At 41.0% G+C, this 16,518-nt stretch overlaps 2 protein-coding genes across 2 annotated transcripts in view; both read right to left on the bottom strand.

Moving 5' to 3' along the window:
• The window catches only part of cnksr2a (connector enhancer of kinase suppressor of Ras 2a), a 34,759-nt gene extending 32,811 nt beyond the window's left edge, over positions 1–1,948 (bottom strand). Inside the window, exon 1 of the mRNA XM_056584788.1 lies at positions 1,873–1,948. Coding sequence (XP_056440763.1) covers positions 1,873–1,936 — 64 coding nt within the window. The 5' untranslated portion in view covers positions 1,937–1,948. The remainder of the gene's footprint in view (positions 1–1,872) is intronic.
• Positions 1,949–3,594: 1,646 nt separating this feature from the next.
• LOC130376850 (toll-like receptor 13) lies at positions 3,595–15,268 on the bottom strand. The gene is given in 11 exon segments (XM_056583749.1): positions 3,595–3,861; positions 3,961–4,144; positions 4,327–4,535; positions 4,631–4,724; positions 4,935–4,975; positions 5,290–5,368; positions 5,468–5,619; positions 7,832–8,034; positions 9,542–9,659; positions 11,589–14,205; positions 14,879–15,268. Coding segments are annotated over 10 exon segments (3,666 nt in total). The 5' UTR covers positions 14,077–14,205; positions 14,879–15,268; the 3' UTR covers positions 3,595–3,763.
• Positions 15,269–16,518: the final 1,250 nt, after the last annotated feature.

The raw sequence follows: 16,518 nt of genomic DNA, 5'->3' as shown, positions 1-16,518 counted from the left end.
ACACACACACACACACACACACACACACACACACACACACACACACACACACACACACACACACACACACACACACACACACACACACGTCACTTCCCAGTTCCAGAACTGTTTATTAAGCACATATTAAGGGGTCTATGTTTGAAAGCGTACAACACAGATCCCTCTGCACTGAGCTGCGGCTGCTCACCAGTCTGGCTGACTGGTCCCACTGCGGGAGTAAATCTCTGCTTATCTAGACGCCATAAGCGCGCCGGCAGACACCAGGATGGATGGCTGGCTGTCTCGGGTAGCCTTGACAGGCTTTATGGGATGTTTTGCAGTTTGTTTTATGGCCACTTAAGGTTCTGAGGCGGTCATGGCGGTGGTGGCCTGTGCGTGTGTGCGATGTCAATTAACTTTGGCTTTAACTAACATGGCTGACACTGCTTTGTGACGGTGAGGGCAAGGATGTGAGGTAAAATCCCTGTTTTATGTTAAATGTTAAATACCATCTGAATTTCCTCAGAATCTCCTGCTATTTCCAGTCTCCTGTCTTTGTTATTGTGACCCTGGCATTCTACTTTTATTTTGATCATATTATATGTGATATTATATAATATAGTATGCATATACATGATAATCATCCCCAAATTTCCATCTTGTCTTATTATTTTAATTTCATCAACATCATGATGATCCTGATAAGGATCATTCTTTGTTGTTGGAATTTACTGAATATGACTGTCGACAAAAACGGCATTTCAATGGCAACGACGATTGGTCATCTCTGTTTTTTGATGCAGTGGAGTAAAGAAACCTAATTGTAGCACACACGCACACACGTGCACACACATACTCACACAAACCCAAAAGGTTGCTTGTCAAAATACAGATTTAATATTGTGTGTGTGCTGCTTTCCGGCTCATTGTAAAACACTTAGCTACACGAGAATCAAACAGTCTGTCAGAGGGGCCCCCATAGGGCTGGGGGGGGGGGGGGGGGGGGGGGGGGGGCTAGTCGTCAAATGTCTTGCTGCGTTGCTAACGTCACATAATCACTTTCACACCCACCCACACCCAAGTTCTGTTCATTACGTAAACGTAATGTACGACTTTAAAATCAGGTGTTTTTCTCTCTCTTGTGCTGAAGCAGATCCCGGCGGGAACACACGGTGACCACCAGGCGTTGAGCTGACAGCTGGTCGGAGCCACGCATAGATAACCCACCCATCCATTCGCACACACAAAAACCAGCGATTTACCATCAAGTTATTCTCGTCTATTGGATAAAAGTAGAGACTATCAATTCAAAACTGCATGGACGCCGGTAAATTGAAAGGGTCATGTTATTATTTTATTTTATGTTTTTTAGCTGAAATCGAGGTGTTTCTCATATAGGCGCCGGATCCCCACTTGTCGAGGTGGAAACTGTGATGATGTTGGGCTAAAGGGAATCCCCCGTACTCGGAGGTGCACTGTGCTGCCCTGCAGCGAGCACTAGGAAACAGGTTTGAATGCTGCAACATGGAAAACGATTTTCTGTAAAAAAAATACTTAAGACATAAAACACTTGAACAATACGCACGCACACATACACGCACGCACACACACACACACACACAAACGCAGCCAAACAGATGATGCAATGTTATTGATGTATCCATGCATGTACACTGTAGGTGTTTGTGTGTGTGTGTGTGTGTGTGTGTCTCTGCGTGTGTGTGTGTCTCTGCGTGTGTGTGTGTGTGTGTGTGTGTGTGTGTGTGTGTGTGTGTGTGTGTGTGTGTGTGTGTGTGTGTGTGTGTGTGTGTGTGTGTGTGTGTGTGTGTGTGTGTGTGTGTGTGTGTGAGAGAGAGAGAGTGCGTGTGTACTGTCCTCTGTCCAGCCTACCTTTCATCCAGTCCACCACCTGACTCGTGCTCCATTTGCTCACCGGCTCCATCACGAGCGCCATCGAGAAAACTTTGCGAGGTCTGCCCTCAATCTGCGAGGCGTCCGAACTCAACAGATCAATCCGGGGTGACTCGGGGTCGTGTTACTGGTACAGTCCGTCCAGTGCGAGTCCACTTCCTATCGCTCCGTAACGGGAGTCTCGTCTTGTCCTACCCCCCCAACCCCACCCCCCCACCCCCCGCACCCCACGTTAGCGCAGAGCCGTTACAGCCGCGAGCAGCAGAGCGCGGGACAGCCCGGGCGCGCGTGTCGTGGAATTCGGTACATTCCTCAGCCCTAGCCAGGCTGACATGTGTCGCCTCCGTGGAGCCTCTGCTGCTGCTACTGCTGCTGCTTTCGCTCGCGCTCTGTTATTCTCTCCCCCCCCCCCCCCGCCCACTCCCTCCCTCCTCAAATCTCTCTCTCTCTCTCTCTCTCTCTCTCTCTCTCTCTCTCTCTCTCTCTCTCTCTCTCTCTCTCTCTCTCTCTCTCTCTCTCTCTCTCTCTCTCTCTCTCTCTCTCTCTCTCTCTCTCTCTCTCTCTCTCTCTCTCTCTCTCTCTCTCTCTCTCTCTCTCTCTCTCTCTCTCTCTCTCTCTCTCTCTCTCTCTCTCTCTCTCTCTCTCTCTCTCTCTCTCTGCAACAGTCCCGTGATTCCGCGAGGTGCATGCAGGTCCGTGGCACTGATGACGCTCTCGCAAAGGATGGAAAAGTCACCACCGAGAGGACCACTTCAGCATCCCCGGTGTCTTCCCTCTCTCCCCCCCCCCCCCCCTAGCAAGGAGCGAGAGGTACGATTAAATCGAGCACGCGCCCCGTGGGTGGTACTCCGCGGGAGCGTGTTTCCCCTCGTGAGTAGAAGGCGGAATAAAAAAGCATTCCCTGTTGACGGGCCATCGGGCCGTTCGTGTAGGTGTTTGCGCATATAGGCATTTGTGTGTGTGTGTGTGTGTGTGTGTGTGTGTGTGTGTGTGTGTGTGTGTGTGTGTGTGTGTGTGTGTGTGTGTGTGTGTGTGTGTGTGTGTGTGTGTGTGTGTGTGTGTGTGTGTGTGTGTGTGTGTGTGTGTGTGTGTGTGTCGGCTCTAGCCCTTTGGTAGCCTTGGGCGAGATTGAGTTTTGCGCCCCCCGTTCCCATAGCGAGTGTTGCAATTAACCGGGCAGGAACATATACCGTTCCCGGTTAATTGATATTACTACATCACTGAAGACACGTATTAACTGATTTACCTTTACTTTGCTCAGCAGTTTTTCTCCCAATTAGCTCTTCTATACTACATTGCAATTAAACAATGTTCGATGCATGGACAACAAACAGAACATTTTATTTTAAATTATTTTAAATAACTTATTGCACACTCAAATTCTCGTTGAAAATATGGATGAACTCCATAAAGTGTAACGGTGCTCATGTGAGGAATCTGAAAAAAGGTCAATATGGCTAAATATGCCCACATGAAAAAATTCTATAGTTTACTAAATAAACTATAGTATACCCTATATATACTATAGTAAAAATTGTAGTGTTTTTTAACCTTACTACTACAGTAAACTATAGTATACTACAGAAAATTCTATAGTTTACTATAGTAAATAAACTTTAGTATACCCTATATATACTATAGTAAATATTGTAGTGTTTTTTAATTAGTGTTTTTCTTTTTGTACTTTACCTAATGGATATTTTCAACTGCATCACCTTTTGTTGTTGCCATTTTTAACCATAGTGCTGTAACAATAATTCACTGCACAAACATTAGGCTTACAACCACCATTAACACAGTGTTTTCTACAGACTGCTAAAATACAAAAAAAATAGAACAAAAGTTTAACTTTCTTTAAACAGTTGATAATTTATTGTTTCTGAAATTTGGCAGCATTGTTTAGCTTTTGTCGTATAAATGCTTTTATGTTCGTATCAGTTACGTAGGTGAACTTCAACTTTGCAGCATCTGTGGGAATACACACAAACACAAACACATACACGAAAGATGAGCATGAGAATGAGGGTATCACTCAACCAATATCTTTTCTCATTTCTATATACCTACTTGTTATTTCAACAAGGTCCTGTTTGGCTAGGCCAGGTTTTCCTTCTGTGCAGCAGCTGGATGACTGGCCAGTCACTGAATGGCCTGCCATATATTCCCTGGTATACATCCCATGTAGGAGATCATTTACGAACTTCTGGGGGCTTTGGAAGGAGCAGCGCTCCACAAGTCCTTTTGGAATGACCTTTAATGCAAGTAGATAACATTACCACAAATCTACTTCAACATAGAGCAGACTAGCATCTTACGTCAATGATATATATATGCATTTAGATTGACCGAGTGTACGGCTGATGCATTTAGAAAAACAGTGCAACTGAAACTAAGTAACTTAACCTATACAAATAAAGTCAAACTGATTCTTACAGAGTGGCCCAGGGCCTCTGTTGCTGATGCTGATGATGGACCTGGTGCTGGTGATGGGTCTTCTGTTGCTGGTGGTGGAACTGCTGTTGGTGCTGGTGATAGTGTTGGTTCTGGTCTTGGTCTTGGTGTTGGTGTTGGTATTGGTGTTGTCGTTGGTCTTGGTGCTGAGCGAAGAAACTCCTCCATCTTCTGCAAAACGTCTGGCAGCACTGAGCAAAGGATTCATAATATCCTTTTAGCTAACATGTAAAACAGAAAAACCCTTGTGTAACAAAAACAACAAAGTTTTCAGCAATTGCATTACATTTCAATGTTGCTATTTTTGCCTTGAGAGAATCATTTTCCCTCTGCAGCCTGTGGTTGTTCTCCCTCAACAGCTCATAAGATGGGTGATGGCACTGAAAATAAAAATTCCATTAAAAAAACAAAACTGACTCACATACACCTGGGCAAATACAGAAGCCAGTTAGAGGGTACAAAGCTTACAGCTGATAGATTACAGGAACATATTGCTGTATCTATCCCTATACTATAGAGTTAGGAAATAAAAACTTTAATTGTAGGTAGAACATTAAGTGCAGACAGTTTATTGCATTAGTGGATCTTACTTCATTCCTGGTTTCATTAATTGAGTTCAGCTGACATGATCCTATGACAAACAGAAGATGTACATGGATTTAAGGGTTACATCAAGACTGTACAACAGAGGTCAGCAGGGGGAATGAGCCTGAGCGAGTAGACAATGCAGGCGGAACAGGAGATGACTACTCAAATCTAATCTTGTTAAAATGCTTAATAAGTTGACAGAAAGCAAAAAGTCAAAATGATCTGACAGCAGGCCAGTTGGCGACCCCATGGTGTACAATATGACAGACAACATTAGGCTACATCACATTACAATAATTCACTGATGTTAAGAAGCACTTCCACACGGTGAATATTTGTACATCACTGCACCAATACCTTGCTTTTCCAGTTCCATTAAGACGTTAAGACCTGTGTTTTTTCTCTTCTTCTTCTTACATTGACTTAACTGAGGATCCTTTAAATCATAATGAAGTTTAGTTTTTCAACAATTTTAATTTAACTCATCCACATGGCCTATAGATTACATTTCTGTAATAAAACTTTAGTTACCTACCAGCGATACTACGTCGTCGTCGTCGTCGTCGTCAGAATATCGACCATTCTTCAGTTTCTTCCTTTTCCCCTTCCCTTTCTCCTCCGGGCTCGACAGTTTGTCTCCACCATCAAGATAATGCCTCCTCTTGCAAACCAACTCCTCTCTGTTGTCTGAAAACGTCAAAATTATGACGTTTTCAAAAGTCCCATTTTTAAGTTGTTCTAATTTATTCCCCTGTAATGACAGATTCTGGAGGTTATCCAGAGCTTTAAATTCTCCATAATCTAGAACAGCGAGTTGATTGTTAAATAAAGTAAGCACTTCAAGATTTGGCATGTCTTTTTTGAAGGTGCTGTTTAAGTGACTAATACGGCTGTTTTGCAACATTAATATCTTTAAATTGACCAAATCTTTGGAAATACAATTGTTGAGAGCCAGAAGAGGATTATTGTATTTGATGGAGAATTATGAGATGGGTCATATTGGCAAAATCATCACAGTCAAGGCCATTGATGTTATTGGAGCTGAGATCCAGTGTTGAGATTAAGAGTTGGTTAGACTTTATGATTAAAACTTTAAGCTGCCAAAGAGATTGAAACGAATAGTCAGAGATTTTAGTTATCTCGTTTTCCCCTAAATCCAAAAAATACAGATTAGTACACAGGTTCAGCATGTCTGAACCTATAACTTTGATGCCGTTATTTCGGATTTCCAAAGAGCTCAGCGATGGGTTTTTGCAGGAAAGATGGATAAGATCCCGCAGGTTGTTATTCATATGGTTCAACCTCAGATACCTCAGTGAGGAGTTAATTGTCCCTAGAACTTCCTGCAGTTCATGTAATGAGGAGCGAACCACACTGATATCTAGTTTGGACACACCACCAAGGTACGATGTGTCATTCACCTCCCAGACGATACCATTCTTTAAACCATCCTCAAGGTTCAAGATTTAATAATATAAATCCAGGCCGCGCACCCCACACTACCCCCACATTTCCCGCGCCTCACATTATAGGCCACGAGCTAGGGGGCCTTACCGTGCCTTACCGTTGAGAGCTTAACAATTAACGTTTTTGAAACGAAAACGTTTACCGTGATATTTCAAATATACACACACACACACACACACACACACACACACACACACACTTGACCTTTCAGATTCTTCAGTAATAAATTTCTGCATTTTTAGCAATACTTTGCGCTTTTCATGAGCTGTCACTTTATTTGTTTCCAACCATTTACATGTTCTTAAATGGTGTGCATGTTTACATTGTTTATTCCATTTGGCTTTTGAACTTTTGTTCATATCCCTTCACTTGATTTAAGCCATATGTTTCTTTATGTCTTCATCTATGTGGCTGTATTAAAAAATATATATTTTCAACCTCACTTTATACTTATTATGAGATGGGTCATATTGGCAAAATCATCACAGTCAAGGCCATTGATGTTATTGGAGCTGAGATCCAGTGTTGAGATTAAGAGTTGGTTAGACTTTATGATTAAAACTTTAAGCTGCCAGCACTTACCACATTTTCTGCAGGAAATTCATTTTCTGGTTATTAATTATCCATCATAAAACTTGATTCTTATACAAACCATTCGATCAATATAAACTTTTATCAATGATGCTATATACATGGCAGCCCTCTAGGGGTCACTACACAGCAATGTGCACGGGCAAGGTCAGGCTTAGAAATACTCAACTTTTTACAGATGGTAAAGTTGCAGTCTTTGATTTGTGTTTTGGAAATTATGATAGTTTCCTCTTTTAAGTAAGGCCTTGATACAATAATAAGCTATAAAGTTATGCAAAAAAAACAAGTGATAACTTTGTTTGGTAGACAGACAAGTGTCACGGAAAGGCTTTGCCCACCAGATCTGTAACATATCTTGGTGGAATACAGAATGCTTAGAGAACTTCACTCTTGTCATAGTGATGGTGGTCTACATACCTTTGCATGCTAATGATTGGTAAGCACTTGAGCTAATTAACTCATCGATTGGGATTCAGAACTCCCACCCTGAAGGAGTCTTCATTGTCGAAGACAAACCTCAGGTCAGTTCACCCCAGATTTCATCAGAAGTAGAAATGCCCGACCGCACACATTGGAACACATAAGACAATGTTTACACAAATGTCGGCAATGCATACAAATACAAATCAACACCAGAGGTACCCATTAACCAGATTAAGAAGGTATTTTACAATACACCAAAAACGAACAAAGCTGGCAAGGAGAACTATTTCACTTTCCCTCCAAATACAGACCTCGGATGTCTCTAGTATAATCCCCCCCCCCCAGCATTTCTAAACCTTTTACTGGTCTGGTCTCTCTCCAGTGGGGCCGTCCTCCACGGTGAGCCGTAGATGCTCACCCATTGGGTGCTCCTGGGTGTCCAGGGCCTGCCGGAGCTTCTCCCAGAACAGGTCTGGGTGTGCGTCCGCGCGGGACCAGCTCAGGTAGGTTTTTCTCTTCAGGAGCCTCCTCATACGGTAGTACGGAGACAGCTGCTGCATGGGAATGTCCTCCAGGAACACCAGGATCAGCACGTCCTTCTGCTCGTCAAACAGACGGAAGCTGGGGAATGGAAACAGGGAGAGTTGTTTTTTCCTGTATGTGAGCTGATTATCCTTCAGGGGAAGGTTGGCCTGGGCTCATACACCTATGAAGACCTCATTGTGCCCCTGGGCACCCACCCTCACCCAGCACCACACCAACCATACCTAGTATCCACATGGTTGTATTGGTCCTTGAGTAGAAATACTTTCTGACTATACCCAAGTACTTGACTTGAATATATTTTTTGACACATTTTCAACTTGGTAAATTGTCTATGCATTGATGTAGCCAATCATTGATCAGCAAGTCAGTTATGAGAAAATAACCACGTGGCGATGTGGTGATTTAATCGTTTAACCTCCTGTGGTTCTTTTAGATTACATACATGTTGTAGACAATTGGGTGCCCTGCTCAAACAGGGTAAATGCAGGATTCTTTTCACAGACAGCACAGGCACCATGGGCAGTCAATCAGACACATTGCGGGAAGATAAGTTACAGCATCATTGTTTTGGCCACTTGTCCTTATGCACTGTATTATTGCCATACCATATTTTTCCTTATCCAAACTAACTTGGTTGGCCGGTTGCAAACATCTGGCTTAGGCCACGTTTATACATAGCAGGTTATTTAGAGAAACAAATATTCCCCCCCCCCTTCGTTTTCAAAAATAACAACTTGCACACATCGTTTTCAAAAAAATTGTTATTTACCTCAACCCGCATAAATACGCTGTCTAGCGCTATTATAACTATGCCAAACCTATGGGCGGCAGTGTAGGGAGAAGGATAAAGCCATGCAAGCTAATCAGAATCCTCTGAATCAACAACAACGAATAACACGAGGGACTTCCTGTTCCTTTCAAACAACAGTTTAATTCATTTTTCACAATTTACCGTCCCTCCATACTTCATTATAATTTGAAATTCGTCCCAGCCTTTATACCACAGATACTATAGGGTCTATAGCATCTAACTGCGTTTTCTGATTACAGTTTAATGTAACAGTAAGCTGACAACATTGCTAAATAACACCGCAACTTCAAATTAACCACACAGAGATAACCAAATTTTCTTTTTGAGATTATTCTGCGAGCCATCCGCCGTGTTGATAAACAAATAATCCCCCTAAATGGCGCAAGGTTCGTTCGTGTGGACGGACAGCGGGTACTCACATGACGTTAAGCATTTTCTGGCACATAATGTGACGCTTCAGAACCTAAAACCCTGTTTCTCCCAGTTGACATGACAACACATAACCGGCGTTATCAGAAATCTGGGATTTCGTGAAAATGAGAGGCCAAACCGCGTGGAAATATCTGAGTTTTCCCTTTGTGTAAACGGGGCCTTAGTGGTTAGAGCGTTATAGCATGTCTGTAAATGTGTCATTTAGGCTTTGGTCTGTTGCACTTTACATTTTGAGGCAGGATGTATGAGGGTCATACAATAATCCGAAGAAGTACACATCTGAAGCTGAATTAATGATCAACCATATTCTGGTCATGCATGTAAACTCCGGTTTCTTACCTGGCGACCTGGATCTCTCTGGAGCACCATTCACTCTCCAGGTAATCAGCACTGACCACACAGATGGTTTTCCGGCTGCCATAGATGGCGTCTGTTATGTTTTCCATGATTGGTTTACCTGAAAAGCATTGGTCAGTGAAAATACAAGTAAAACAACAAACAAATGTAGCTTTGTTACGTCACAACGCTACAGAATGAAGGGCTAACATCAATAATAATTTATAAGGCAACATGAATAAACTTCTTAATTGCGACAATTCCATCCACTAAGAATGCAGTTGTTCTGAAAAGTTCTTGTGTTGTCACTCTCTCGGAGCTAGAAATCCTATGAATTAGTAGGCCATGATCGCATGGTCCCGAAATACATTAATTATATCAATTTCAATCATTTAGATTAGTCCTTATTCGCAACTCTGTATAGAATATATATATATATATATATATATATATATACTTATATAGCTTTTCCAGACACGTGGGTCCATTCTCACACCAGCCAAACTGATCTTAGTGGACTAAGACCAGTTGGCTATTCAGGCATCTCAGGTCCAGCAGTCCGACCGTCATAGCAGTGCATCTTGGGTGAGACGGCACAGAGTCTGGGCCAGAATCAAACTATCTAGATACGCCCTGCTTCCTCTTTCGTTATGGTTATGAAATTCTACCGAGTTTGTGTTGGTCACTCGCCAACAGATCCCCACCTCATGAAACATGATTGAATGAAACAAATGAATCGAAAGTAAGAGAAACGCACCGTTTAGAGCCAATCAGATTTACGATATATATAAAAAGTCTGACTAGAGACAAGTGAGTCACTCAATGTTAGCCATCTTTGACCCATTCACTAGCTTAGATGCTAACGCATCTGTTTTGTTTAACACTTTACTTCTGAGGCCAACAACACTGATTTTAAATTATAAAAAAATAATTGAGGTAAGTAGATATAATGAAACCAGATTGCATTCATGATATGAGTGAGTTTTAAGTAATTTTCATAGCAGTTTTTCCTGTCGCTTGTTTCATTTGTGTCCCGTCCTCTGCATTTTAGCTGCTCAGTTGTTAGACCAAGTGCCCATCATACAGGCGCCTCTGGACGATGCCATTCCATGGTGTGAATCTCAAACACAACAAGTGTTGAACAGCCATTTCCATTGATTTGATATTAGAACTATTTCGTATTTCTTTGACATGGTCTACAGTCTGAATACTAAACTCTTAACACATTTTCTTGCTTTGATATTGATTTGAAGATGAACCTATATTATTGTTTCTCATGTTGTTAAGGCACAATTTGCTATTTATATTATTTATCCATACAACCCATAATATCTTGTGTATCAAAGATTTATTTTTCTTATTTTGAAACTTATTTTGTCTTATTTTGAAACTTACCATTGCTTATAGCTTTCTAGTTTTATGTTGCATTCATATATGTTCTTGCCCAATCATCTGTGTATAGGTCACAAATTTAAGAGACAGACAAAAAACATTGATAGTTAAAATTTAAAACCTACCAACAAATTAAGCAAATGCAGAAACCGTTGCTGTAAATTGAAACAAAACATGCAAGGACTAGGCACTGTGCCTCAAGTCTCTATGTACATGATTATCTGTCTTTGTAAATTGCTCCTGCAATACCACGCAAATACTTGTCTTTTGCCTTCAATGTGATTGTCATACACAATGTTAGAAAGGCTCAAACACAATTTAATAATCTGCACGTGTGCGGATTCAAACTAAATCAGTTGCAATTTAGTCTGTTTAGCGGCACATTGGATTTTTTTGATATTTGACATGGGGAAGAGATGAGAAGAGTGTGAATAAGTAGGATATAATCAGTGGGCATTAGGCAGGATTCTAAAATAAAATATATTTTGATTCAAAGCCAAGATTAAAAAAAAACTCATTCTGAGCCAGGAAAATCCCCCTACTAAGTTCATGAGCATATCTAATAGCATATCCACTGGCATGTACAATATATGAAATAGTGTAGGCTAGCATGCATGCTAATGGCAGTGAAGAGGATGTTCAGTATAGGGCTCCTCACCTGGCTGGAAGTCTCGGTGGTGCAGACACAGTCTCCAGCCCTGCTCGTCCTCAAGCTTGGGCAGCAGCTCCCCCAGCACCCAGCCCTCGTCGTTTGCGTTGTAGGAGACGAAGGCGTCGTATTGATGAGCACGGTTGTTCTTGTGCTTTGAGTTGTAGAGGAACGCCAGCATGAGGTAGTACCCGTAGACCAGATGCCATTGTAGGAAATGGTGGGTGAAGGCGACTGCTATGGTCATGATGACCGCGCATGCCGTGGAAATATAACAGATGAAGTCCGTGTCTACTGTACAAGAATGGACATCAATCTGCAACAGTTTTTTTCCTTTGTGGTCTGGAGGGTAGTTGCATTCAAAGTTGTACGCATCAAACACTTGTGTTTGCTTGTTCGTGATTACCCATTTGAGGAACCATGCGTTGTCACAGTTACAGGTGAAGCTATTACCCTGCATATTCAGGTAATTAAGTGCTGACAGAGACAGTATCACTTGCTCTCTAATCACAGAAAAAGAATTATTCCCCACCTGCAAGAACTCCAGCTCCGAGAAGTTAGCATGGAGCAGAAAATCTAGAGACCTCAGGTTTATATGTGAAATGTAAAGACTTTTTAGTTTTTGAATTGGGGAAAACAAATTGTCTGGAATGTCTGTTCAATAATTACCAGACAAATCAATCTTATTCAAATTAGGAGTATCGATGAAGGTGAGTGGGTGCAGGGATGTAAGCTTGTTACCCTTGATATTGAGTACCGAGAGATTTTTCAGGCCTTTCAGAAAGTTTTGAGGGAGGTTGAACCTATGGTGTCTGCGTTGAGATGAAATGAGCAATGTATCCAGGTTGGAAAGCTCAGCAAATGGTGGATAATCAATAGGCTCTTCCGATTCATATATAATGTGATTGCTCATCAAATTCAATGTCTTTAAAGCTTTCAAGTCACCAAAAGTCCCGTTTGTAATTTCAGTTATTTCATTTGATTCGAGATTAAGATATGTAAGACTGGACAGTCCAAAAAAAGTCCCATTTTTAAGTTGTTCTAATTTATTCCCCTGTAATGACAGATTCTGGAGGTTATCCAGAGCTTTAAATTCTCCATAATCTAGAACAGCGAGTTGATTGTTAAATAAAGTAAGCACTTCAAGATTTGGCATGTCTTTTTTGAAGGTGCTGTTTAAGTGACTAATACGGCTGTTTTGCAACATTAATATCTTTAAATTGACCAAATCTTTGGAAACACAATTGTTGAGAGCCAAAAGAGGATTATTGTTTAGATGGAGAATTATGAGATGGGTCATATTGGCAAAATCATCACAGTCAAGGCCATTGATGTTATTGGAGCTGAGATCCAGTGTTGAGATTCTGGTGTTCCTTATGGCATAGGGGACCGATGTGAGTTGGTTAGACTTTATGATTAAAACTTTAAGCTGCCAAAGAGATTGAAACGAATTGTCAGAGATTTTAGTTATCTCATTTTCCCCTAAATCCAAAAGATACAGATTAGTACACAGGTTCAGCATGTCTGAACCTATAACTTTGATGCCGTTATTTCGGATTTCAAAAGAGCTCAGCGATGGGTTTTTGCAGGAAAAATCGATGAGATCCTGCAGGTTGTTATTCATATGGTTCAACTTCAGATAACTCAGTGAGGAGTTAATTGTCCCTAGAACTTCCTGCAGTTCATGTAATGAGGAGCGAACCGCACTGATATCTAGTTTGGACACACCACTAAGGTACGATGTGTCATTCACCTCCCAGACAATACCATTCTTTAAACCATCCTTAAGGTTCAAGCTTTTGAGGTTGGGAAATATATCTGCAGTGAGCCTAAAGGCCATAAGCTCATTTTTAGACAAATCAAGTGTAACAAGCTCTGTAGACTTATTTGATAGCTCCCATGAATGAAAAGTGGAAATTTGGTTTGCTGTAATGTACAGGGTTTGTAAATGTGGTGTATGATGTAAGATATTTCCTAAGTTGCGCAGTTTGTTATGGCCTAGGTCCAAAAACCTAAGTTTGCTCAGAGACTTGAAAGAGGCCGGTGCTATTGTGTCGATGTTATTGAAAGTCAGACTCAATTCTGTGAGATTGACTAAGCCATCAAACATACCCTCCTCTAGCTTACAAAGCATATTGTTGTTTATAATCAACACCTCTAGAGACATTTGAACCACAAAAGTGCCAGATTCAATCTTGGAGATCAAGTTGTGTCTCAGGTCTAAGCGCAACAGATTTGATAAATTTGCCAAAGGTGTTTTATTTAGTATAGAAATTTTGTTTTGAGACAGGTCTATTATTGTGACTCTTGCTGGAATGTCCTTTGGAAATACTTTTAAACTGTTCTTCTGACAAATGGCCTGTGTGTTCAGTGTGACCAAGCAGTTCTTCAGCACGTAGCCAGTAGTGGGACAAAAATAACTGTTCAAAAATAAATATAATATTCCAAATGAACAGAAAAAAAATCCCCTTAATGGCATAGCAATTATCGTTTCCATTCCAGCACACAAAGAAATTTGTTGAATTTGCTAATTTCCAAGACAATGGATCTCAAGTCCTGCAAAGGGGATCTTTGGTTCAGTTCGTTAATTTCTTTCAGTCCAGGTTTAAACAGCCACTCCCAAAAACTGTAAAATAGACACACAAAGATAAACAGAGAGCTTTCATTACAATCTGGTATCGAAACCACTTTTCTGAGTACATGTCTAATTTGCTTCACTCTTATCTGTTAGCCCTGATGATAACAGATAAGATGCATAGACTTTTCATGTCCGGGTCGTGGTCTTCCCTTGAACAAACTAAAACAAGATTTATCTGAGTAATAATGCCTTGAGTCCCATTAATTCAGCTTGGTGCTTTGCTTACGGAGATGGTCCAGAACTAGAGAACTCAACCACATGAGAGGTCGGATCAAGATCAAAGCATCAGTTAATAGGCCTTCTCTACATTATTTTTAGTCAGCTAGTATGCCTACTTTATATATTTATTCAGGCAGTTAGAAGGCCTCATTTATCTAAAGTGACTTTCAGGTGAGGCTGAGAACCATTCAAGCATGAAATTAATATTGACACAATTCCAAAATGTGACATGTTGCACAACCAAGTTTTTTTAAAGAACAACTGAACTCTACATTCTATGATTTGATTTAATTTCAGACAAATAGCTCCTTTACGATCAATATAGGAATAACACATACTTGAAATGGTAATATATTAATTGCCTTTTTGCAGAAAAATAGGTTACTTGAGTTTTAGCTATATTGTAGTGAAACAAGTGGGTTATATTAAGTTGAATACTTACTGTATATATTTCAATGATTACAAAAAAAGGGACAATCCAAATTCCACAAAGACAAATGTTTCTCAATGTGGTCTCCTTCCCGCGTATTGTAAATCAAAATAATGTGTTACTGAAAAGCTGGTTGGAAATGGCCTTTTTGTGTTGATGACGAAGCAAAAGGAAGTGGACAAATGATGTAAGAAAAGGGGAATTTTCTATAGGGAACTGACACCATATCTTTTCCTAAATAAAATACTATAAATGACAATGTCTATATGCAACCAGGATCAATACAATGAACTCATCATCCTTGATGGTTAAACTCATTGATTTAAATGATTGATGATTAATCTAATTTGTTGTTTTGTTATGGACATTTTATTTATTAATGTTAAACATAACACTCCTCTATAATGACATACAAACAAACAATTCTAACTTACCAGTCCGCATTTGTTTGTAAGGCCCATGTGGGTAGTATATGGGCAATAAAACGGGCCCTGTATGGGATAACCACGGTTTCGATAATGGCTCCATGTCAATGGCCAATCTGGCCTTCATGCAGGACTCAACTGGCTGTTAGGTGGGGCCTAAATAGGCCACATACATGTCAGGTGTTTGTGAAATCTGAACCCAAAAGCTTCAAATTCAAATGTATTGGAAGCAGAGCAAGGCTTCAGCTCAAACAATAACAGAAATCGACCCGTTTCTCAAGAGGAAATGCAAGAACAGGAACAAAAACCAAACAAGGAAGAGCCAGGTCAGCGTTCCAAAAACAGTTGGACAAGTTGGCAGGCAAAAACAGGAAAGAGATGACTAACTAGGCGAGATAAGAAACAGCATAAAACAACCTGAGAAGGGGGCACTAACAATACAGGGGATACATTGTCTGAGTAGTAATCACACAAAGAGGAACATTTACACAGGAAAAAAGGCAGGAAACAGACAAAGGCAGAATGTTCAGGTGAGAGGTGGAGTCAGAGGCACGACAAACAGGCACATGGTGGACCAAAAACACAGAATATCCAGCAGGACGCCAAAGAGTCAATTAGTCCAAAACAGAGGTGCTGACACACAAAAGCCACCGGGGTCCCATCTTTAAGCTTCATGTCCCATTCCCACTTGTTACATGTTGCATGTTGGCTGGGAGCAATTGTTTGCCCAGTTTTTGTATTGCTGTTTAAGAGAAAATATGACCTAAAACTAATTGTTTGACATTGTTAAGATACGTCATTATTATTCAGGTTGACGTGTGGCAAGGGGGAATGGTGAGGGGTACAACAGTTTAGATCTAAAGGTAGGCATACAAGTGCCTGGTTTAAGAGGTAGCCGTGCCTTTAGTTTGTGCTAAGCATTGTTCATAATTCTCTAGATCTTCGGCGAAGCTCACGTCTCGGACTCATTGTCGTATTTAGGGAACCCAGTTTACATAAACATTACACATTTATTTTCCTTTATTTTACCATCTTCAAGGTAGCATTGCCGATATGAATAATGAACGGGAACAAGTTACCGATAACACCAAGTCTATTCCTCCATTTGAGCAATTGAAATGGGGCCATTATTGAACCTGTGGACAATCCAATGAAGGGTCAGTTTTTTCAGCCCACATACGGCCCATATGGGCCCCACATTGGCCCAGTTGGTCTGGAACTGTAGAG

Source organism: Gadus chalcogrammus, chromosome 23 (assembly GCF_026213295.1).
Source record: "Gadus chalcogrammus isolate NIFS_2021 chromosome 23, NIFS_Gcha_1.0, whole genome shotgun sequence".
Classification (NCBI taxonomy): domain Eukaryota; kingdom Metazoa; phylum Chordata; class Actinopteri; order Gadiformes; family Gadidae; genus Gadus; species Gadus chalcogrammus.
Note: the sequence above shows the minus strand (reverse complement) of the source record. Positions and strands in the feature narration are given on the sequence as shown.